Here is a 25,793-nt window from a genome sequence, read left to right on the forward strand (position 1 = left end):
TTGCTGCACAACGCACTATCGTTTTGCCATGAGTTCAGTTGACAAAAGACACTTTTTCTGCTAAGATTTTCATTTTAACATATTACAATGTTAATTATGAAAATAATTCGTGTGTCAAAATAAATATTCAGAAGGGGCGATAACTCTATTCAGTGTGTACAATGACAGATGATACTTTCAAACATCACTTACTTAACTGATTATTGCCGATTGAGATTGCACCGTGCACGACAAAAGTAATAATGTGTGAACTGTTTAAAATAAGTTAAAGGGAAACTAAAAATTGATAAATATAAATAATGTATGAAATTGAAGAAATATAAGAATTGATACAACTACCAACTTCTTGAACACCCTCACCTAATCCTGTATGATGATAGGTAATTGTATATCAAAAGGAAGCCACTAATACATTTATCCTGGATAGTTTGAAAATGTCTTGATCAGATATGAGTACAGATAAAATAACAAAAGATATAAAGGAATCAACTTCAATTGGTAATCAAGCCAAGATAAAATATATGTATCGGTACAAATTATGTTGATGGAACAATCTGGATTTCTCATATTTAACAAAGAAAAACAAACCAAAATTTTCATATCTTTATTTCTCACAATATAAGTTTTCAAAACTTAACATGGACTGGGTGTCTTTGTCAGTCAAAAGCACCTAATTAAATTCCAGGAGAAAATAATTTTCTTGCTTGTAAACAAATGGTACAATGTGCTTTTTCAGTGTTCGATAAATATTGGCCATGTTGATTTGTGAGTGAATAAGGCTTTTCACTTCCTCGTCCTATTTAAGTGAAATATGACAGGAAGCACATTTGTTGATTAAATGATTATGGCTTTTCACTTCCTCGTCCTTTGACAGGACGCACATTGTAACCATTGTGTTACTGTCAGCAGAAAGCTCCTCCAGACATCCGTCACCGGATACTAGTACTTCATTGTGTTGACTCGCTGGCCTGAAATGAATAATTCAATAATATTGTAATAATATTCCTACTTCAATAACATTTTTTATAAACAATGCATATTCACCTTCTCTCAAAATATTGCTTATTTAGAAAACAACATTCCTCTGAAATAGAGAAGTTTAAGGAAATTCAATCACAGTGTGTAACATTACATGCTACGAACAATCTTGAAGGCATCAATTCATCTGATATGTCGAAAACTCAAACAGTATATTCTTTGTAAACAGTAAACTCAACAGATGCATCAATTTAATGACAGTGTACTAAAGCTCTTTAAATCAATGTCACACAGAAATTCACTCTTGTTTAAATGAAACACGTTTTGATATTTGCATTACCGGTATGTCTTTAATCATGAAATACTTTGTTTAGTCTAACCATGTTGAAAACATACTTTTGCTGGAGTGAAAATCAGGTGAAATATCACGCTTTGTCACACCTACAGTCAGTCTGCCTCATTGACACTATGGTCTTCTGAGTAAGGTCATGAAGATCACAAAGAAAATATAAGACTTGAATTTATTTTGTCAAATGCAATGTTTATCCCTTCATGTGGTTTACTAAAGTTGATATCTTGACTTGAAAATATTAACTTTGTCAGATCACAAGATGAAATATTATTAAACATATTTTATTGTCCAAAAAGACAAAGGGCAGCACTTATTACCGCCTTCTCCCTATATACAGTTATACATAATATTGCATAATGAAAATGAACAATTTACAGTTGAAGCTTCACATTGTGGAAACATAGTGCGCAATATATATACAGTGCTCATATGAAGGATATGTAAAATGTGCTGGAAAGTGAAGACAGTGTGCATCTCATACATATCCTAATATTATACATTTTAGTGTTGAATATAGATTTAACAATATTAATGAATAACAGTTTGGAAACAATAATATGCTAGCTACTGAATCTGTTAGTCGTTTCTATAAATTTGTGTACAGACAAGAATATTTTTGTATTCAGGAAAACATCTAAGTTTGGATCACCAAAAAGAATACTATGTAGAGTTTTTTGTCCTCCAAGATTATCGATAGCTGTCAGTAATGGCTCCCTAAAATCATCATATAAGGTACATTCGAAGAAGAAATGGAATGAATTTTCATAAGGAGCATGCATACAAGGAGCATGAGATAAATTCATGCTATCATCGTTATTTGACAAGGAAAACAAATTTCTTCTATGTATTTATATATTTTTTTTTTTCTTGTTTTGATTGAATTATAAAAAAATATCAAAATGATCACACCACTTGACTTAATTGAAATAAACTAAAGTTCTAAAGATTGTTAACAATAGTAAAATATTACATCATAACAATATAATTATTGCAAAATGACACAGTAAGCACAACTATATTCTTATATATAAATTGATATGATTAATAATCAATAATACATGGCAATTGCTTGCACAAAAGAAATCGTTTTGTTTTAAAAGTTTCAAAACATGTTTGTGGACATAAAACCAGATGGGTTTCACAATTAAACAAAGGGAATTAATGAGTTATGATTGCAATACACATGGGAATTAAAAATAATTCTTTTTATACTTTAAGGTTTTAGTAATGTCATTATAAATTTATGCATTTGAAATATTTGAATACAAACTGTTAAAGAGTTATCTGTTTCTGTAAATTATATAAAGATCAAATGTAAATTGAACATTTACTGGACATAAATTAGTTGGGTTTTTGTTCATTTCATGACATGATTTAATTGGTACAGTAAAGTAAATATCATTTTGGTAGAAATATTAATTGTAACCAAAATTGCAGATCAAACTGTACTTTACTTTAAATATTTACACACCCTTTGTGTAATAATTCTGTTGAAATATTACACCTCATGCTATCTAATCTGTCAACATTGACAATCAAAATAACAACTGTTCACAATCACAACAGCACAAGTAGATCGAGAGGTCTAATATTTTATTGGAATGCATTTGAGTCCATTACAATTTACATCAAATACGCAACTGATGCAAACTTCTGATTTGTTACGATTGTAAATTCTCAGTAGGTTACAATTTGATACATTATATCAACATATCAATTTAGTTAGTTTCTGACATATATCTAGATATGGTCAAAAGGTCAATATTTCGACTTCAAATATAACCCGAAAAGTTATTTAAACTCACAATAAATAGTTTGGCTTAATGGTGTGTAAACCATGAACTATTCTTTACAAGATTTCAGTAGCATTTGTATTAAGTCTGTTCAGCTACCATAAACTGCACTGGGAGTTACCAGGTGGTCATGGATATTTTAAATTGAAATCACAACAGAACGGCCAGATTCAAATTTATATCGGTAAGGAGACCAGATAACAGTAGAACAGTGAGACCTGCATCACTTCGGGCTTTCCTCCCACATTAAGCTGACACGCCGTGATATAACTGGAATAATGTTAAAAGCGGCGTTAAACCCAACTCACTCACTCACTCACTCACTTTGAATACTGTTCTATCATGCAGCTATAGAAACACAGACCACTAGTCCTTATTAAAAAACGTAATAGCAAAACCACAAAAGGCAAATTTCTTCTTGTCCTTATGATACTATTGGGCAGTTTGGCCTATAGGACCAGTGCCAATTTCTAACGCTGTCATGTCGATTCGAACCCCTGGTATAGATAGAGTTAGTGTTATAAACCCGGGGGCCTTATGGCCTGTCAATTACCGTTGAGGATATATGTGGAAGTTTACACTGTATGGACATTACAAAGTGGACCTAGAAAGGAGGACATTTGGGCTGTTGTCAAGGATGAGTTATTATGTTTAAATTGCCAACAAAGGTAAACCTGGGAACATTAGAGCAACAGCAGACTATATCTATACAGGCAAGACGTTTAATTACCTTACTGCAGTAGGATCAAAGCACGGGAACTCAAATATACCGAAGAAACCTTCAAAAGAGCAGAGGTGTGGTAGCAATGATACGCTTCGGCAAACGAAGATTCGTAAGAGTCGAGCTTGAACTTGGCAACCGTTACCATAGCAACACCGGAATTGACTTTTATTTTTTTTAATATTTCTTAAATGAATGAATGAAATATTTAGTATTTCAACCAAGTTAAATTCCCCGATGTTAAATATAGAAAACTTACCTGACCTAAATATTATTCTTAGAAGGGAGCCTACTCTTAAAGTTATAAAAAAGTACCTCCCTTTTCAAAACCTCTAAAAACCAAATAAACGTTAGATATTTATATATTATGCGTATTAAAACCAGAAAAAAAGTTTAAGTTAAATGTTTCGCAAGTCAGATTTGCCTAGAAAAGAGGTTCAAATAGGCTGGTCCGTTTTCACACCCCAAAAATGCATTTAGGTGTAATGGTGGTACTATATTTGAAGTCACGCAAGAATAAAGGCATGAACGATGTGATTATTACCTTCCAATATGAAGATTAGACAGGTATTTATCTCCAACTAAGGAACGAATAGAAACAACAAATACAAATAAATGATAGCAAGAATACACACGACAATGCAATTTGGATATTTCGTCAGAGATTTTCACATTATCGATATATAACTAAACATATTTAATATATTTTCATAAAAGATTGTACGTATTACATAACTGATACGCATATTTGTGAATAAGTTATCTGAAGACGTTGTGCGTAACTGTGGAAACATATATCAATGTGTGTGTGGTCTATGGTTCTTAAAAATAGGATGAGAAGTACAGTGAACCTCAGTTTATCCGGAGACCCATGAGAATTACTACGTACCCATGTATCATTAACCTGGAACTTTGTTAATTTGGACTATTTCACTGCATGGAAACGGTCAGAAATACGCTGCGTTAACATTTGCCCCAGAGTGTATTAGAAACTGCAATCCCAGAGAGATTTCTTAGAAGAATATTTTTCTTGTAGATAAAATTCTTTCGCTTTAGGTAGTTTTGTGAAGTCGGGACAACTGTAGTGACCCCATGCAGACTTGCCCAACTCACAGACTCACTCACATCAAGGTCACAGTTCACACAACGTGACCTTGGCCTCCCAACAAACAACACCCCCGTGTAGATCAAGCCGTCAGTCTGTGATCAGGGATGCCTGGATTCCACAACAGACAGGATGCCGAGTTTCAGCCAGCACTTGTAGGGGAAGCTAGTGCCCAAACTCGCAAGGATGAATGAACACACTTATATCAGCCTCTAACTGATGGCAAATTCTGGTCCAGACAAGACATGACAATCTCATCTGAATGACATTTTATGAACAAAACTGCTGTATACTATGGACTACGTTGTGGAAAAATAGATTAGTGTCACTGAGGAAATAGTGCCATACTGTTGAATTATATGCTTTGTTGGCCTTCATTTTCTTACGATGCACAAGGATTTTCATTGCAGTAAATCAGTTCCCGCTGGATCTCTTGAGATTTTATAAAGCAATCTTAGCGCTATGATTGTAGTAATCCCTTAGCAATGATAATCATGCTGCTGTTATCCCTTTGCCGACCCAGTACCTTGTTCGAGCCTGCGAAGATGCGGAACTCTGGTCATGCTGTGTCATCCTTTCTCATGTTTTCAAAATCTGGTTTGCCCGGTCCAGACTTGTTTGGATGTAGCAGGAACATTCGCTCACTCAATTTGTTGAGCTGGACACTTGTGCAAGGAAGGTTGGCACTTGAGTCATCTTGGTATGCTTGGAGATGACTTCATGTAATACAGCAGCCCTGAGAGTCCCACCATCCTGGTCAGGGTGACGGGGTAGCCGAGCGGTTAAAGCGTTCCCTCGTCACGCCCCGCCGTCATTTGCTAAAAGCGGTCCAAAACCATACTTACTCACTCATTCCCCGTGCCGTTTTAGTGCCAGATTCATTCTGGTTGTTATGAGGTCAAATCATAGGATTTATGTTGTTGGGTGGTCGAGTGTTTTGATATTTCTGCACTTTGTTATAGTTGTTTTTATCAGATCATCGAATATGTTCAGTTGTGTTTGAAACGTGTGATGCCATGTTATCACGTTGGCTATCCCCCATCTGATGCAGCCAAGATGTTAACCTCTAATCTAAACAATTTGCATAAGTGTATGATTACTGTAAACATGGTAAACAATGAATAATTTTAATGAACTGGTTGTTTCTGTAGTCATGGAGCATTGACTCCATGCGTGTTGTAGAGTACACATTTCCCTGTTTTGTTACTTTCAGCGAATAATTGATTGTAGCTTTATACCGTAATCATTGATATTACAGCATACTTATCAGCCTGGTTCTCTTTGAGGGTCTGTGGGGTATAGTCAAGGCCACATTGGTTTTGTTTGCCCATATGGGTACTATGTGTGATAACGGGTGGCCTAATCGTCTATGGCGCCGCAATTCGCTGTGCAGAGTTGCGTCCTAAGGGCATGCCAGAAACCTTTCATTAGGACTTCGAATCCCGTTTCTCACCGATTATGTTTCTAGGTTTGGCAGCACCATACCCATGCTAGTGATTTTAACCAAGGTGCTAACGACTGAGACCTGCATCACTTCGGGCTTTCTTCCTACATTAAGCTGACACGTACGCCATGATACGATAGCACCACAGTTAAAAGCGGCATTAGACCCAACTCACTCACTCACTATGCTATGGCAGGAATATTGCTAAAAGCTGTGCAACACTTTATCACTGGAAGTCAATGAAATGGGATCAGACACACCAGTGTGCAGTGACGGTTTCAAGCCACTTTTAGCAATATTCCAGCCACATCCCCATTACTACCTGATGTAGTCCGTTATAATGTAATATATTGCGAAGTGTACAATAAAATAACATCCCCACGCACTCACGCAGGCACTCACTCACTCACACTCTGATACACTCACTCCTGAGTGTTTAGATCTGGCCGTTTCACACCAAGAGGCGTTGAACGATGGTACTTGTTACAACTGCTCACCATTGAAGGGATAAAGCAAGAACTGGCCGGGTCGGGGTCAGTATAATGTGTCCGACTTGGGAATCCATGTTAATCTGCGCCATGGTTTCTCAGTATAAGCAGCCACACATACACGGTCGCTATGAGAGTGAAAAAAGTTACACCCCACCTCATCTCGCTCTCACTTGACATAGGTGAAATACTTCTTCTGACAGACACAGGTGGTCGCTATAGTTCTTAGTGTTCAACACATCTACATCGTTAAGGCTTTTTTATGAATTGCTTAGCTTATGGATAGCTTAAGGCGGCTTATTACTGAACTTAAAGATTGTTGATTTTGTGTAGTCAGTAAATATATATAGATCTACATTCGACCACTTTAGTTTCACTAAGTGATATGCGAACCACATGAAGTAGAAATAATCAAACTTTGAAAAGTCGCATAACTTTACATTTACGTCTTTGACCGGGCCTTCCGTATCTTTTTCTGAAAAGAAGGAAATTTCACAGGTTTTGTTTGTATGAATGTGTCCGAGTTCTTTGTGCAGTGTTGAAACCAAAATCTCATTTCTTTTCCCTACTGACTGGTTCTGCCAAGTCGTTTGTTTACCTCTTTATCGAAAGTATTTTGTTAATTGATTCATGAACACGTACACATCAAAATGGCCATCACTTGGCAAGCAACAGACTCAGAAATAAATAGCGCTAACTTAAAACAGAAAGTTTGCAGCCGTTCGATGGTTAGTTCTTCGTTTTAAGTTCGTCTGTTGCCGGGAAGAATCCATATTCTCTCTTGCCAGACCCGGAAGAGTTATCTACCTTTCATCAGAAACAGGTGGCAGCTCCAGTCAGCTGACCTAGTAATAAACATGGCGGAGATACAGGTTAGTCATCGAGTATGGAATTTAGTGTTTGTCTGTAATTTGTTATTATATGCTGCAGCGAGTATTTTGACATGTATTCTGCACAACATGACCAATTCATGCCTAGCTGACAGCGTGTAGTGTAGTTAGGTAGTGCGGAAATCCAAAATACATTAGATTCTGACAGTGACAGTTTGGTTTCTACGCCCCCACTGGCCCCAGTGACGGCTGTGGACGGTGGCATTGCTCAACTACAGTTTGACAGAACACATGTCGCAATTCACTAATATTGACTCACAAATTATCCGGGTGGTGAGTTCATATTGTGTCAAGAACTCACAAAAAAAAGTTATTATTTCATTCACTCCAAAGTTCACGTGGTGGGGAAATAGGCTATCGAGAGGAAAAACTTGTCAAACTGAAGTCAAACTACTGTTGTTTTGAAATTTAAGATTCTAACTTAATATTTTAAAAGAAGGAAGATGCCCACTCTAGTGGGTGAAGTTCAACAGAGGCAGTTGGAGGTTTGTAGATGCAGATCCCCGAAATATAGACCATTCACATTCAACGAATCTAGTCTTTTTTAGTCCTATGTACCAGCAGATCTCTGTCACAGATTGTCTGGCTCTAGATAGTTCCATGCATGCAGCAGTGTGGCAGTCTACTGAACATCATGTACATTCAACTTTCAAGTATTACCATGATCTTATTGATAAATCCAGATACCTATGCAAGATGGTTATGAAGATTATGTATAAGGTATTCCTTCAGTTGATGTATGTTTATGCCAGTTGGAAAGGTTCTTGTGCTGATAGTCCAATGCTGATTTTTACACCAGCCTTAGAAAACCATTTATATTCTCCTATTTCCCAAACCATTTACTATATGTTTCCATTGAAATTGCGCTTTGTCTAAGAATGTGTCAAATGTTTGTCCCTGTTGATGTGTTCTAGAAGAGTGGTAGAACTTGACATGTTTGCATTGTGCTTTGCTCTATAGATAAATGATTGGAGAACTAGGGTATTAAACTTCCTACGACATTTATTCATCAATGATCCAACTTAGCACAATCAGTATCTGACTCTATAAGAAAGTTCTGTAGGAGCGATTTGTAAATGCTTTAGCTACCAAATCAATGTTGAATATCTATAGCGGATCAGTACATAGCTGTGATTATGCAGCAAGATTTTAACAAAAAGATATCCGTGTGCGAGTAGAGGGAAATGGTGGGATGAAGAATCAGACCTCAAATATCAATACAACATCATCACACAGGGTTTGTTCAGGCTTGAAAAAACCCCTTCAGTTTTAAGGTCTCTCTTGAAAACACCAAATTAGCTTGAAAAGTCTTGAAATTGTACAAAAAATATGTACAATAGATGTTAAAGTGAGATTTCTCAGAGTGATAGATTTGTGTGCCAAAGACCCTGAACAATTCATGACAGACTTACTTCACCTTTTTTGGTGAAACTTAAATCTTGTGTAATGATCATATTGCTTTTTAGGTCTTACAACTAATATATCGTAAGCTGGATTTAATAAAATATTGACAGACTAGGGCTAATAACCCAACATAAAAAGCCTCGCAAATGACAATTGGTAGCCTTGAAATTTTTTTATAAGGCCTTGAAATTTAGTGTTCTATATCCATGATATCTGTATGAACCTTGTCACATGATCACTGGACATCCGGTTCCTAATTGGTGGACATGACTGACACGCAGCATGTTTAGGGTGATACTATATTTTTTGAAAGCAAACATCCCTGTCGGGATACTTTGGTAGATTTGGTGCAAAGTAATCTATTCTTATCATAAGATAATGGATGAGGTGGTCAGACTCAATAACTTAGTTGATTTTGTGTTCTACCCTGAAGGCTTGGGACATTGGTGATAATATCAACCACTGGTTTGCCTGTCCTAGACTCAGTAATATACAGTTCACTGTGTTGTAGCTGGAATATTGATTGTTACAACTACTCAAAAAATCTGCTAAACAGGTGATTTGTTGTAATGAGCATTCAGAATATAAGTGTATGTTTCAGTTTGACAACACTGTGTCTTGATATAACTGGCATATGGTTTGCTATCAAGTCATCAGTTCCAGTGACTGAATAATGTAGCATTGAAATCTGACATTTTGGAGTACTCATGTCAGGAAATTAGTTAATGTTCCCTGTCACTTAATCAGATTATTTGCTGAAGACAAGGAAAATGGATTGCAGATTTCAAGGCATCCATGGGGAAAACATTTTAATCCAATTGTTGAACGTTTAGTGAAAAAAACTTTACCATGGTTATTGACCAATTTACATTTGTCAAGACTTTTGTTACACCCAGATTTATCTCTGCTAGCATTGTTAATGTTACTGTATTTCACTATTTTCAGTGTGTCACTGATCTCTGAGGATCATCAAGGGTTATTGGGTAGACATGAGCCTGGCATGTCAGTTGTCACAGGTTGCATAGGCACACCTTAAGAAAACCTTTCAGGATACTTTTGTCACAACTTGAGACAATGGGTTGTCCATAGTTTATTCAATAATGTTCATACATGCTCAAACTGTAAAGTGATATTGTTCATAATGGTAGAAAACTTATTTTGTCAATATTACTATATCAGAGCTCCAGATAAGCTTTTGGTTGTGTGGGTATTTTACCCATGCATTTTAAAATCATTGGGTATCAGTAATTCTATCTGGGTATTCAAATTTCTGTTACCCACTAGTTTTTACACATGTGGGTATTTAAGTTAAATATTTAAAAACACTATTCATCCAGTCCCTGCAAACTGGTGTCGTGTGGGTTCGAGAGCTTTATAGGACTAAAAAATACCACGATACTTCCACAAGAAAGTGTGATGGCAAATGATCATGATGTAACTGTCATCGTGGAGTTTGGCAAGGTTGACGGAATGTCTGTTTATAATTTCAAAATAAGTTGCTGATTTGCTAATCGAATACGCAGGGTTACTTCACAATATTTTGATGATACGCACAAGTTTTATTTTTGTAGCGAATCTGTAATGTCCGTTGCGTATTTGATACGCTTGGATTTTATTTTACTGGGTATTTCTGCATTTTTGTGCGTATTTTACGCAGATACGCAGCTTATCTGGAGCTCTGCTATATACCCTGGATATGAAACAAACCACTTTATATGTAACGGTACAAGTTGTGCCGAGGAGCATTTGTCTGAGAACAATGTACAGGGCTGAATATTAGCCAAGTTAACTTCTTGTAACTCTTGCAATAGTTAAAAAGCTCTCCACACACAATCTCCACCCCAACACAGAGTAATCGAGGCCTGTGTCCCAAACCTGACATTTGGCATTATTATGTGTGGGTATCGAAGCTCCAGTACACCCATGAAGCTCCATGTTAGAATTAGTCTTCAGCGACTGTGTTTGTCATAAGAAGCCACTATCGAGATCAGGAGATCAGGCTCACTGACTTGCTTGATCCAGGTCATCTCATCCCAATTGCGTGGATAGATGCTTATGATGCCCCTCACTTTGAGCATTGCTCCATCCTTGTAAGAGTCAAAGAAAATTTGGATCACATTGTCAGGCTTACTGACTCCGCTAGAGTGTCATCGTATCCTGATTGTTACTCATGGTTGCAGTCACAATTGGTCACTGTTTCGCTAATATTATATATGGGTCATTGTGAAATATTGATGACCATGCTGACTACGACAATAAACACAAATAATTATTTACTTTATCATCATCATCATCATCATTTTTATTATGTACAGATTAAAATTATTAAAAAATGCAGCAAAGACGGTTTGTGTGATCCTGGCACAGTCAGGCTGGTTAGGCTCATCATCAGCTCAGGGTCCTTCCCCCTCCTCTACGTGCAGCCCAGACAGCGAATGGGACTTCTTCCAGGAAGCGCTGCCTAGTCAAACCCACCCAGAACTTTTTGGAGAATGTGAAGATCTCCAACACTGCAACACTCTCCCAATGTCAGTCAGCAGATTGGGAGGTACCAAACCTAAGGCACCAAGAACTATGGGGAGTCTGACAACTTGGTACTTGGGATGCAAGCATGACATTTCGAAAGTGAGGTCTGCATATTTACCATGTTTTTCCTCAAACTTGTCAATCACATTAGTGTCAAAAGGAACAGAAAATTCAATGATATAAATGATTTCATTGGATTTATCAAAATGGACAAGATCAGGTTTGTTGGCCTGGATACTTCTGAGGCTGTATACAGGCCTATTCCAAAGAATTTTGTATTTATCATTTTCCATGACACCCTCTACATACTCCGGGTCGTACCATGGATGGACCTCGGTGTCAAAACCACAAGCATTGCGAAGATCGAGCCATTCCATCATCATGATCATGTTGCCACTGACAATGTGTTGGACAGTCTCATTAAATTCATTGCATAATCTACATCATGCTACATCCTAATCATGCTACATTTCATATTCACATTTTGAGGCAAACTCACACATTGACGGTATTGAGTGGGAAGTGACTGGTCCTGAGCAGCAAACAGAAAGCCTTCTGTTTCACTTTTCAGGCCAGCCAACTTCATTCAAGCGAAGGACTCTGAAGGGTTGCTGATCTTCTCAACACACTGCACATAAACTCGATGCAGTGATTGTTCAGATAGCCTCTCCTTAAAAAACTGAGTCTGGGCCAATTTGATATGGCACTTCGCTTGGTTGACACTCATTTCTGTACCGTCCAGCAGTACAGAACCTTCAACAAAATCAACATTAACATTGACATTATGTCCCACACCCTTGGCTCATTTAAGTAAACTGTGGAATGCCTTGTTTTCATCATGAGTCTTGACATGCTTCACAAGAAGATCATCAGACAAATAAATGTGTGCAAAGTGCACAAAACAATTCTATCATAAAGAGCCTCCATATTAATCAAACCACGCCCTCCAATTATGATTGGTAAAAATAAGCGAGTGAGGGTGGTGGGATCTATTGTCTGACATGATTCTTCGTGTGAGGGTGTCAATACCCTGAATTTCTTGTTTCATCTACTCAACAACACCAAAAGAATATGAAAGGACGGGTACAGCATAAGTATTTGTGGCTTTAACTTTATTGCGAGGTTTCAGCTCTGAACTCCAAATTTTCTTAAGCCTACATTTTATCATTATTATTATTATTATTGACAAATTTTGTTGCAGATTATGATCTAGATAGGGTGAGCAGGGTATGAAACTCCCAAAAATTTCAGCCAGACCACAGGACTGGCTAGCTGAAATACTTGCCAGCCCTGACCAAAAGAAAAGAATTGTTTTTATTCTTTGAGCCATGCAGCTTTGTTCGAAATTAGCGGGGGTTCTTTAGGGCCAGGATTACCCAAGTTCGGGTAGGGTCATGCTGTCACCTGTGTATTAAATTCATTACCTGGCCCTGTGAACATCTGACTGTTAATAAAGAGAAAGAAACCATTTATAACAAGTTTGTGTTCATCTTCTGTTTAGCTAGATTTAATTTTATAGCAAAGACAAAACCTTTAATGCTATTAGTATTACTGTATTCAACGTAATAAGCGCCCAGGGCGCTCTCAAAATTAGAAATAGGGGGCGCTTATTAGAATATTATTTTGAGTTGAAAGATCGTAAATTTCGTGGTTTATGCTAACAGCCTGAAATGTTTACATGCGACGGATGTATTTTTCCAGAATTTAATTGCCAATAATTAAGGGTGATATAACACACGAGTGCGTATTATACACGAATAAAAAAGTCCTGTGTACATTGATCAATCGGAAGGGGTGCTGATTGGGATTGTTCATTAGCCAATATATTAGCAAATATCGCCGTGGGCGCTTATTAGAGCGGGGCGCTTATTACGTCGAATACGGTAGTTATTTCATGCATGTAGTGGAGTAGTGATTCATGGTTCAAGTCATCTTTGGCAAAGATGCAAATGTTTATGCAGTTAATAGAGACCTTGGGTTCAACTTAACTGACCAAACGTGATATCCCATTCTTCTTGCATGGTTTTGACTCCAGATATTTCCCTTTCTTGTGATCTTGCCCATCATTAGTCTTTGAGCTGAACATATTGCTCCCATGATCTACCAGTGATTCATTTAATAAACACCCAGGGTTTTAGGGTTTTACCCTTGACTTACAAAACTAGGGGTCCAGTGGACCCCCTGTGACGTAATATACTAAAGATGAAATATGCCCAATATACATGATATAATCATGATAATAACTTAAAAGCGGCTTAAGGGAAATGCCTCAATAAACAAATCAAGGTCACGGTAACAAGTAGCCAGGTCTGGTCTGGTGTGTGTGTCCGGGTAATAACTTTTGATCCATCCCAGCCCCATCTTCCCTAGGCAAGGGAGTTAACTGACTGTAAAACTTACTAAAAGTCCAGTTTCCACCCTTACCGAACAAGGACGGAATTTCTGGGTTCCATTGTAGCACCACCAGTGGCTATCACGAGTTATGTCCTTTCTATGTCCCGCCAATTGACCAATCAGATTTCACCTCTAATATCACTTGCATTTGCTTAAAACAAAATGTGAAATGCCCAGTGAACATGGTGAAGATGATCTGATCGATAATCAAGATCAATATTGTAATAAAATGAGTCTTCCTTTGTGAAGTGCATCAAATCATGTGAGTACCTTGATTAAAAACATGAAAAGATTTGGAAAATATCTGTTGACGCTAAGTTGACGGTACACATGTCCTGCAATTTTTTTTGAACCTGTTTTTAAACCAAGATTTGAAATTCAATGACCTTTCGACTATAAGTAAGAATATGATAAGGGATTAAGAATGCCAGTTATTATTACATGTGATATATTGTGTAAAAAATAGAATAGTGGTGAAAATATCCCATGAACATTCAATACTCAATGTGATCAACAGACTTTCTTCTCTACAACTTGTTATTGACTGGTGATGGGAATCTACCTCGAAATTTGTGGTCGATAATCAACTTCATAAATGGATCAATAGTCAACAATTTATTGACAGTGAATGTTTTTTCACAATAATCTTTTAGGATTTGTTTCTATGTTCATTTACCTTGGCTCTCATGTGTGGACTGGTTGGCAGATAGTGCTAACTCTCTGTTGTTTACACCAACAACGATCAGATTCCCACTATTGATGCCAGCGAAACGATTAATAATTAATGAAACCATACTTTGACTGGTGTAAGGTTTTTGTTGTTATTTGACTATTGTAAATGTGGGGTGCCTTCATCATCATGATCGGTGATTTGTTTATCTCAACGAGGACCGCCTCCGTGGTCTAGTGGTAGAGTGTCCACCCTGAGAGCGGAAGTTCCGGGGTTTGAACCCCAGCCATGTCATAACAGAAGACGTTAAAAGATGGTACTTCTTGTTACCTTGTCCGGCACTAGGCATTATGGTGTATTCATGTTAAACTGTGACATAGTTTCTCGGTGGGCTAGCACTATAAAATTGGCATCAGCCCAGACTAGTACAAGCAGCCACACACACACACACATACATACCCACGTGCATGCATGTCTCTATTTAAGCGCAATAATCTTGGACGTAATGTTAAGCCCCATTTCACCTCACCTTATCTGAACAATGACTCCATTCTGATATCAGGTTGAATATGACTAACTTAGTACTCCACTTTATATATATTTTTATATTTATATTTTTAGTATATATATATATATTGCAATATCAGCTGTTAATATTACAAGTAATAGACTATATTATTCCTGGTATCAGTATGGACCAGATTTAATTGCTACCGATTATTGCTTTCAGGGTCTTTATTATCTGGTATTTTTAACTGAATCACCCTTAGATCATGGGAGAAAATGTGGAACCGCTGATTGCTATTTTCTGGCTTATTTAATGAGACAATGACAAACATATATTTATCATGTTAGATAAGAATGATTTTTCTTGAGGAAGATATGCTATTAAGGTTTATTATCTATTCTATTATTATGTTATCGATTGAACATGTTCAATATACAGTCAATCACTATAATTGACACTTTCAGATTTCATCATTAAGCCTAAATGGGCATATAAATAATTAGCTATACTCCTGACATGCTTGAGGTACTCTTTAAAAACCTTGACCGTTAGCTGTGTAGAACATTGCTGTGGTGGTGATGATGATGATGATGATGATGATTATGATCATGATCACCATATGATGTCATTTGTATTTGTCCCAATCACTTCCCTCTGTTGGCTGGCTCACCTGACATGGGCTGTTGTCGGATGGGTGTACTGTGATGCAGTGTGTGTCTGTTGTTGATAGCCTAGTGTGTCTCGCCTAGTCACTCAGTAGGTGCACGTTAGTGTTTGACCTTTGGCTTGACACACCTATATATGTCAAAGTCAGCCAACAGTTTCAAACAACTTGACATGGTTTGATACATAAAGTATACATAAAACAAATAGATTTGTATGTAACAATTCCAGTGATGCCTCACACTAGTGTTTGAAAATAAAATAATGCCTGGGGCTGCTGTCAGGACCCACGAACTTTAGAAGCTGCAGGCCCTGACTAAACTTTTCAGACCTCATTTAAGAAACTGCAGCTTATTGTGTTAAATAAATCGACATGTATGTTTATTAGAGACTATAAGGCCTGACAGCTTTGAAATTTCGGGTCTGACAAGAAATCCACCTGCCACAGGCCTATGGGCAGGCGCTTATTTCGAGCACTGCCTCACACCATTTTGTCACCAATATTGTGCAAGGCCCTGCCCTTTCATTCTGTAGGTGGTAAACAAAATGAGAAGACTGACACATTTTCTTCCATTTTAACCACATTGCATCACAGTGACTAGTGTCTGTATTGTCTAGTGGACCAGTGTGTAGGTAACAATGACTAGTGTCTGTATTGTCTAGTTTGTCTAGTGGACCAGTGTGTAGGTAACAGTGACTAGTGTCTGTGTTGTCTAGTGGACCAGTGTGTAGGTAACAGTGACTAGTGTCTGTGTTGTCTAGTGGACCAGTGTGTAGGTAACGGTGACTAGTGTCTGTGTTGTCTAGTGGACCAGTGTGTAGATAACAGTGACTAGTGTCTGTGATGTCTAGTGGACCAGTGTGTAGGTAACAGTGACTAGTGTCTGTATTGTCTAGTGGACCAGTGTGTAGATAACAGTGACTAGTGTCTGTGTTGTCTATTGGACCAGTGTTTAGGTAACAGTGACTAGTGTCTGTGTTGTCTAGTGGACTAGTGGACCAGTGTGTAGGTAACAGTGACTATTGTCTGTGTTGTCTAGTTGACCAGTGTGTAGATAACAGTGACTAGTGTCTGTGTTGCCTAGTGGACCAGTGTGTAGGTAACAGTGACTAGTGTCTGTGTTGTCTAGTGGACCAGTGTGTAGGTAACAGTGACTATTGTCTGTGTTGTCTAGTGGACCAGTGTGTAGGTAACAGTGACTAGTGTCTGTATTGTCTAGTGGACCAGTGTGTAGGTAACAGTGACTAGTGTCTGTGTTGTCTAGTGGACCAGTGTGTAGATAACAGTGACTAGTGTCTGTGATGTCTAGTGGACCAGTGTGTAGATAACAGTGACTAGTGTCTGTATTGTCTAGTGGACCAGTGTGTAGGTAACAGTGACTATTGTCTGTATTGTCTAGTGGACCAGTGTGTAGGTAACAGTGACTAGTGTCTGTATTGTCTAGTGGACCAGTGTGTAGGTAACAGTGACTAGTGTCTGTGTTGTCTAGTGGACCAGTGTGTAGGTAACAGTGACTAGTGTCTGTGATGTCTAGTGGACCAGTGTGTAGATAACAGTGACTAGTGTCTGTATTGTCTAGTGGACCAGTGTGTAGGTAACAGTGACTATTGTCTGTGTTGTCTAGTAGACCAGTGTGTAGGTAACAGTGACTAGTGTCTGTGTTGTCTAGTTGACCAGTGTGTAGGTGACAGTGACAAATGTCTGTGTTGTCCAGTGGACCAGTGTGTAGGTAACAGTAACTAGTGTCTGTGTTGTCTAGTGGACTAGTATGTAGGTAACAGTGACTAGTGTCTGTGTTGTCTAGTGGACTAGTGGACCAGTGTGTAGGTAACAGTGACTAGTGTCTGTATTGTCTAGTTGACCAGTGTGTAGGTAACAGTGACTAGTGTCTGTGTTGTCCAGTGGACCAGTGTGTAGGTAACAGTGACTAGTGTCTGTGTTGTCTAGTGGACTAGTGGACCAGTGTGTAGGTAACAGTGACTAGTGTCTGTGTTGTCTAGTGGACCAGTGTGTAGGTAACAGTGACTAGTGTCTGTGTTGCCTAGTGGACCAGTGTGTAGGTAACAGTGACTAGTGTCTGTGTTGCCTAGTGGACCAGTGTGTAGGTAACAGTGACTAGTGTCTGTGTTGCCTAGTGGACCAGTGTGTAGGTAACAGTGACTAGTGTCTGTGTTGCCTAGTGGACCAGTGTGTAGATAACAGTGACTAGTGTCTGTGTTGCCTAGTGGACCAGTGTGTAGATAACAGTGACTAGTGTCTGTGTTGCCTAGTGGACCAGTGTGTAGATAACAGTGACTAGTGTCTGTGTTGTCTAGTGGACTAGTGGACCAGTGTGTAGGTAACAGTGACTAGTGTCTGTATTGTCTAGTGGACCAGTGTGTAGGTAACAGTGACTAGTGTCTGTGTTGCCTAGTGGACCAGTGTGTAGGTAACAGTGACTAGTGTCTGTGTTGCCTAGTGGACCAGTGTGTAGATAACAGTGACTAGTGTCTGTGTTGCCTAGTGGACCAGTGTGTAGGTAACAGTGACTAGTGTCTGTGTTGTCTAGTGGACTAGTGGACCAGTGTGTAGGTAACAGTGACTAGTGTCTGTGTTGTCTAGTGGACCAGTGTGTAGGTAACAGTGACTAGTGTCTGTGTTGCCTAGTGGACCAGTGTGTAGGTAACAGTGACTAGTGTCTGTGTTGCCTAGTGGACCAGTGTGTAGATAACAGTGACTAGTGTCTGTGTTGCCTAGTGGACCAGTGTGTAGGTAACAGTGACTAGTGTCTGTGTTGCCTAGTGGACCAGTGTGTAGATAACAGTGACTAGTGTCTGTGTTGCCTAGTGGACCAGTGTGTAGGTAACAGTGACTAGTGTCTGTGTTGCCTAGTGGACCAGTGTGTAGATAACAGTGACTAGTGTCTGTGTTGCCTAGTGGACCAGTGTGTAGATAACAGTGACAAATGTCTGTATTGTCTAGTTGACCAGTGTGTAGGTAACAGTGACTAGTGTCTGTGTTGTCTAGTGGACTAGTGGACCAGTGTGTAGATAACAGTGACTAGTGTCTGTATTGTCTAGTGGACCAGTGTGTAGATAACAGTGACTAGTGTCTGTGTTGTCTAGTGGACTAGTGGACCAGTGTGTAGATAACAGTGACTAGTGTAGCAGTTTTAAAGCTCAATGGAAATCGTAATTGACATGTTTGACATTATGTTGATCTAGTATTGTATGTTCACCTGATTTTATCATATAAAAACTTTCAGGTATTAGGCTTTCGTCCTTTCCTGTCTGCATGTGTTTGAATGGAGAGATTGTGTCAACATTTTGATGCGGCCAGAAATACATGTCTACCATCATATTATCAGATTATATGCTTGCTTGCAATAATTGGTCCACATTTAGGTCACAGGGCTTACTGCAGGAGGAGCGTCATTGATTGCATCCATGTACATGATGTAACATCTGTGTTTATTAATGCAGCAGTTTGTTCCTGTGTTCATGGTGTTGAAGACTTGGGGTTGTGATCGTGTGTGTTAAACTTCTGTGACTCATTACTGGCAGGTCTACATGCCTCACATCTATTCAAACCAATGCAGTGCTTTAGGTACAGTACTGTGACACAGTTCAGTGATTATGGGATATACTTGTATGGTCATGTATGCATGTCCTTGTTTTATGCAGGTAGGTATGTGCTGTTTGAGTCAGCACTGTGAAGTGTTGGTTTATTCAAGAACCATGACCATGATGACAAGTGATGCATGACATGGCTTCACACTGCTGTAGTGCACACATCACCTGCTGACAGTTACCCAGGTCAAGTGATTGGCCATACAGCATGTACATGGAACCCACATTTAATTGGTCACTGAAGAAGTAGACATTGATACAGGCTTCTCATCAGGTTCATCATGATTGTCCTCCCTGACTTCAACACAAACACAAACATGATGATCAAGGGCACGTTTAGCCCCTTGCCACAACATTATGCCCACATAGAATAGGCTGTTTGAGAGAAGGTGAGACAGCTCTAAGAGAGACAGTAAGGTGGGACAAGGTCTATGATAGAGGTGTGTGTTATGAAGTGTTAACCAGTCAGCACTGTGTACTTAAGTTCCAGCAGTGTCAACACACCCACTTGACAGTGTACACACTCATGCATGCTGTAGACCCAGGCCTGCTGCTGCTGACATTTCCACCACACTACTGCATCGTAATGTCATTTCCCCTGAACTAGCCTGACTTGTGCTGGGGACTGCCGACACAGTAACCACGACTAATGAGTCACGGTTGACCTCACTACTCACGGCCCATTGTGTGTGACTGCAGTCAAAAGAACATTACATCAGAGACTCAGTCATTGTTTACGTCTTCCAATTGTCAGCTCACAACATTCAACATCGTCTGGATGTGAGAATATTTTAACCTGTGGTCGGTCCCTTTGCTCGAACATTGGGGTCTTCATTTCGTTGGATTTACCTTTGCAACTTAGTCGGCCATCATGCACCAGGTAAAGGTATGTGTTGTATTTGAGGAATGATTGGTATTTAGACATCTCGATGTTCATTCTCCTGGCAGTGTTTGTCCCGTTTGGGTTGGAATTAGCAGTGATTAGTTTGTTTTCTTAGTCACGTTACGCCCATTTTGATCGGCCTTTATCACAATATGTAAACAATTAACCCCAGAGTGCTACTTTAGGCCATTGAGCTGGACCTTCTTTCCAGCTTAACCCATTTCTTATGTGAAGTTTAGCTTGTGGCTGATGTGGCTTGAAGTATTTGTTTGTGCAATCAGCCTGAGAGAGGAGAGTAAACAAAATAATATGATGGTTTACTGATTATTTGGGATCTGATATCAGGGACAAACAGGAGGCTGCTCTTCATCCAGTATCTCTCCTGAATGTGTAACATTTGTATAGTAAACTCATCTGGTATAGACGGGGAACATTTGGACATCGATCATCAGATTTCTTCTACAACTACAACATCAGTATGTTGAGATAAGGGGTTTTGAAAACAGCTGAAACCAGACAAATGTTTTCTTCAAAAGTGTAATGAGCTGCTATTTAATGCTTATGAACGTCTAGAAATATAAATATTTATAAAAGAAGTAGCCGATGGCAGTCAAATGGAATAGGGTTTACGATATCAGCTGAGTGTTCAACAAAGCACTCTTTTAACATTGAAAACTGTTGTGGGTATATTTGGGTGGTAGTGCTTTCAAAGGTAGGGAGATGGTATGGTAACCAAAATGTTATTGTGAAGAAGGGATGGATGGGATTTGACATGGCATTCAACATTTTAGTTTAATCTGAAGTGTGCAGCATGTACAGAGCTTGACTTGGGGTTAGACATGTTAGGAGTAGACACTGTGCCAACCTGAAAGTATGTGATAGAAAATGTCGGCTACTGAGTGACGGAATGTGAGGTATACTACTTTCACTAGTTATTCTGAGAATGTAAATGGTATTCATTACTATTCAATTAACCAAGTTACGTACAGTGTGGTATACAGAGATAAAGCTTGAAATCGTTGCATTGTCAAGACTTCTCCAGCTTGCAAGCATTAAACTTGTTATTACTTCAACATTTTATTCACATGATTGGATTTACTTGCATTCCAAAGCTGCTTCCAATTTTGTAGTTGTTATTTCAGTGAGTACTTTCTGCTGCCAAAGTTTGTAATTTAATCAATGAAGAAGTTCCTACCTTGCATGATCTTGATCCACCATAGCAATAGTGGAACACTTCAGCCAACTCTCTGGAGGGAATGACCAACTTTTAGGACTTATCAATCACTTCATCTTTCATGTGTGAACGTTTTGGCCAATGGCTAACTGGGAACTTCTAGTTTTTGCTATAGGCTGTGTTAAAAAATGAGAACCCTAACCAGGTAGTTGTTATCATGGTTATAGTTGATGAATTAAACAAGTTTATATTTATGAAGTGTATATTTAAAAGATTTATGACTTAAAACATTTAATCATGCCATGGCCTTTCAAGTACCACTGCTACGGCTCAGAGTTAAGATACTATGATCATGGTGATTGTGTTTTCAAACTGTACAGCTAAACTTGTGATCTGGTTTACCACATATCTGCTGATCAGTTTTACATGTGAGAACAGTGCTGATTTAATACTGACTGAGTTATTGCCTATATTTGGCATTTGAAATAAATGGTTGCAATATGTACTTTGGATGTAAGGGACAAATCTTAGGCAATATGAATAAAATACAACTTAGTTAAACAGTTTTGACCACAATCAGTTTATACACTGAAATAAACTGTAATAAAGCTTGTAAGAAGAACTTCTATATCATTAAAATTGGCTATAATAGTATTCATGTGAGTATAGATATTATTACAGTTATTATCAAATGCTTGTACAAGCATGACTAACAGCTCTTGATTGAATCCTAGGTGTCATAGCTTACTATGTTTGGTATGTAATGATACTTATTCAATAATCCAAAATGCATGCATCATTCATATATCATCATGACATGTTTATTACGTGATTAATGACTAAAATGCTGATTACTCACCAATGCTGACAAAGATGTCCAGGTTAACATGTATATATTCTACAAGTCACACAGCTAACATGTCGACTGATCTGTAAACAGGAATATTTAGGGCACATGGTAAGCCACAATATAAGTTAGGTGTCAGAACACATAAACATTTGATGAATTATGTGGAATTTTATCATTTTAGAAATACCTGAAGTTGTTCGCAAAGTGCCCTCATCATGCTCATTGATTGGTGTCACAGGTAACGATGATGTATTTTCATGGCAGCTGTCATATTTATGCCAACACAGTCATGACAGCAGCATCTCATGCACATTCTCCTCATAGATAACATAGTTGAGATAGTCAACTGACAATGTGGACAGATCCAGGACCAACTCTGTATAGCATTAATAACAAAAGCTTTAAAGAGACTCTTTTCTCAAAATAAGCTCCTGAAGACATGACGTAAGAATTAATTATTGTGGCTTTTTTTTGTAGTTGGTTAACAAGAAACTGAAATTAGAATTGAAACAAATTGAACTGATAGGCTCCTGAAACTATTTTAGAGTTTACAATCAAAGCCTGATCTACTGATCTACTGACTACCACTGAGCACTCAGCTCAATGTCCCATGATGCCCTCCCAAGTCAAACTTGTTTGTTTTTCATTTAATGATTTATTAAGAAAGAGTATGTAAATTTGGAAGTTGAAATAGTTTCTTATTGTGTTTTTCAACCAACTACATTGAATATTTTGCCTAACAATTTGTATACCAACTCATAACAAATCCAAGCATGTATTATATTATCATTTTATCTGTAATTTGAGCATGTTGACACTTGCGGAGTGTGAGTGTCAGACAATGGAAGAGGCCGGACCATAAAGTTAAACAGTTACTTTGCTTTTGACACGTCAGATGATATATCAAGCAAACTGAGGTGTCCATGATGACTAGTGGCTAGAGACCTTGGAGTAACCTATTGGTTGGGTTTGATACCTCACTGATGTCCCTCATGATATTGCTGGAACATTTCTTATTTCTTATGAGATATCAACAGATATTTAGGATTTTAATAAAATGTACAAGCTTTAAAGATTTACCCGTTTTGAAATAATGATGACTCCCTGAATAGAATCCAACCTCGGAACAGGGGATTAAGTTTGGTATTTCCTGCATATTCTCACAACCCTCACGTTGATTATCAGTACCTGTTACCAATACCAATTTTCATCTCTCCCTCTTCTGGAGGCGATCGTTCGGCCACTGTATATATCTGCGTTGCCCAACTACATCTAAGTGGAACAACTCGCAAGACACTTCCCTTTCATAATAACGTTCAATATAAGACGCGATCAAGTTGCGAACATTAGGGCTGGCTATCAATGCAGATCATGGAGATTGATAATCGTTACCTAAATATCAATCAATATCAATAAATATTGGAGAAGTAACTTTGAGCAAATATGCAAAAAAAGTCCAAAAGAAATCAACCTATTTCATGCCACTGGTGAGTGGTGACACAATTTATGGATTACTCTATGGAAAAAACAGTTGCTTTCCGTCTTTGGCAATTGACATGATTGATAATAACAAGTCTGTTTGGTATATTTAAACTTTATTTCATCACAATTGTTCATGTAAGATATTATCAATAACACAATTTTTATATCGCTAATTGTTTATATTTCTACCCATCGACGATAATTCTGATTGTCGAATTTTTTAGTGAACATATTTTCAAATCTTGTTTAACGAAATAAACATGCTTCATTCTTCATCTTCACCTATTCACTCACTCACTCAGTTATACTGTCAGCACTTTGGTTCGGAAGGAAAGACAGATAATATGAACTAAAGAAGGAAGCTACTGCCAGTGGGTCTAATTGACATCTGTTTCCAGCTTCATAAGGCCGGACCAACCGTCTTGTGTTACAGATTTTCCTGTGCTAACACACAACTTAAATAAAATATTGTCAGTGTTACATGGTTTTGAACAAGGTTGAACAATAAAGAATCGAAGATAAAAGCTGATGCAACATTTTATTTATTTGTTTGTTCTTTTACTTTTGAAAAGCTAGGTTTGTCCTTTGTCATGATATTGTTTTCTATAAAAAAAACATTTGGTCTGGCCTTATGATAATGTCAACTGAAAGTCAACCTTCAAAAAAGTTTCTTTTTTATGGTGAAGGGAAATATGAATTGTAGAAATATTTGCATTTTGATGAGGATCACTACTAGGTATCTATCAGCTGTATGCTTGGTGTCAAGACTCTGCCTGGGGGTGTGGACAGCTACTCATCACTTATCACCACATACTTGTTCACCAAGTCCCCAGGGCCTGGGCCTCCATGGATACACCTCTCACTCACCACACGCCTGCACACAACTCATGTACACTTAATGGGACTGCTGTAGCCAGATAGGATTATATCAGAACTGGTGCCATGTGCCTTAATTTGATTGTTTGTGTCTGTTTTATCTCTGATGATGTTCTACATGGTTGTGATGACCTTGGCAATCCTGTGGCAGACAGACGAGAAGCTTTAATTAGTGGTCTTGTGCTTAAGTCATCACAGGACAGCTAGCGGAGTCGCTATCGACTCGTCAGAAAGAATAACTGGAAGATTGTCAAGGATAAAAATGCTCCATTAGAGGGACATGAACCAGATTTTATCAACATTTTCCTCTTGATGTTGTGAACAATGACATGTGATGCCCAGTGGATGAATAAGATCACAGTTGCATATTGAGCATGTTGAGATGCATGTAGACGAGAGCTTATGACCATGTTAACAGTGGGTGACTCTGGGTAATCAGAATATCAGTTGTGAAGTAATACCGGAGCTGTTGCACATCACGAGGCAATGTTATATAGCTATAATCCACAGAAAAGTCACACTGATCCCTTCTACCCTGTACTGGATATCTGCACCTACAGCTCCACCATGGAGATTGCTGGAGATAGTCAGCTGTTGTGAACAGGGTGACCCATTGATGTCATGGAATGTGTCTGACCTGTTGACTACCTCTGTCATATATTGTTATGATCCATACTAACATTTAGGTTGACATGGAAACAGCATTGTCAGCAAGGTGAAGGAATCCTGTTGCCCTTCGCCTGATATCAGTGACAGGTTGTGAAGGCATTGTTTCAAGGATTGATTGTTCTCACAGATACTCTGTTAATTTGGTTGTGCCATGACCTTGATGATCTCTTGACCTTAACATTAGGTCTCAGTGCATACCAGTCCCTGTCAACATGTACATGGTTAAGGTCACCCAAGCTTGTCATTTCTGCAGGTGACAAACAAAAATCAAGAACTTGTTAGACATAAGTGGTTTGTGAGGGTTAAAAAGGAGA

General features: G+C 38.3%; 1 protein-coding gene and 1 long non-coding RNA gene across 7 annotated transcripts in view; one reads left to right on the forward strand and one right to left on the reverse strand.

The window, feature by feature from the left end:
* Window positions 1-703: 703 nt before the first annotated feature.
* Window positions 704-23,050, reverse strand: LOC124115557. Its single transcript, XR_007218757.1, has 2 exons — window positions 21,624-23,050; window positions 704-968 (listed from the first exon to the last, which is right to left on the reverse strand). It is a non-coding gene; the product is annotated as an uncharacterized LOC124115557 (long non-coding RNA).
* The window catches only part of LOC124115555 (sorting nexin lst-4-like), a 65,885-nt gene continuing 47,796 nt past the window's right edge, over window positions 7,705-25,793 (forward strand). Inside the window, exon 1 of one of the 6 annotated variants that reach the window (XM_048386341.1) lies at window positions 7,705-7,753. In XM_048386341.1, the coding sequence (XP_048242298.1) occupies window positions 7,739-7,753 (15 nt within the window). In that variant the 5' untranslated portion in view covers window positions 7,705-7,738. Of the gene's footprint in view, window positions 7,754-19,570; window positions 20,432-25,793 lie in introns of those variants that run through there. The other 5 variants (XM_048386343.1, XM_048386339.1, XM_048386342.1 and 2 more) reach the window with 5 other exon arrangements.

Source organism: Haliotis rufescens, unplaced genomic scaffold (genome assembly GCF_023055435.1).
Source record: "Haliotis rufescens isolate VD_foot unplaced genomic scaffold, xgHalRufe1.0.p SCAF_6, whole genome shotgun sequence".
NCBI lineage: Eukaryota > Metazoa > Mollusca > Gastropoda > Lepetellida > Haliotidae > Haliotis > Haliotis rufescens.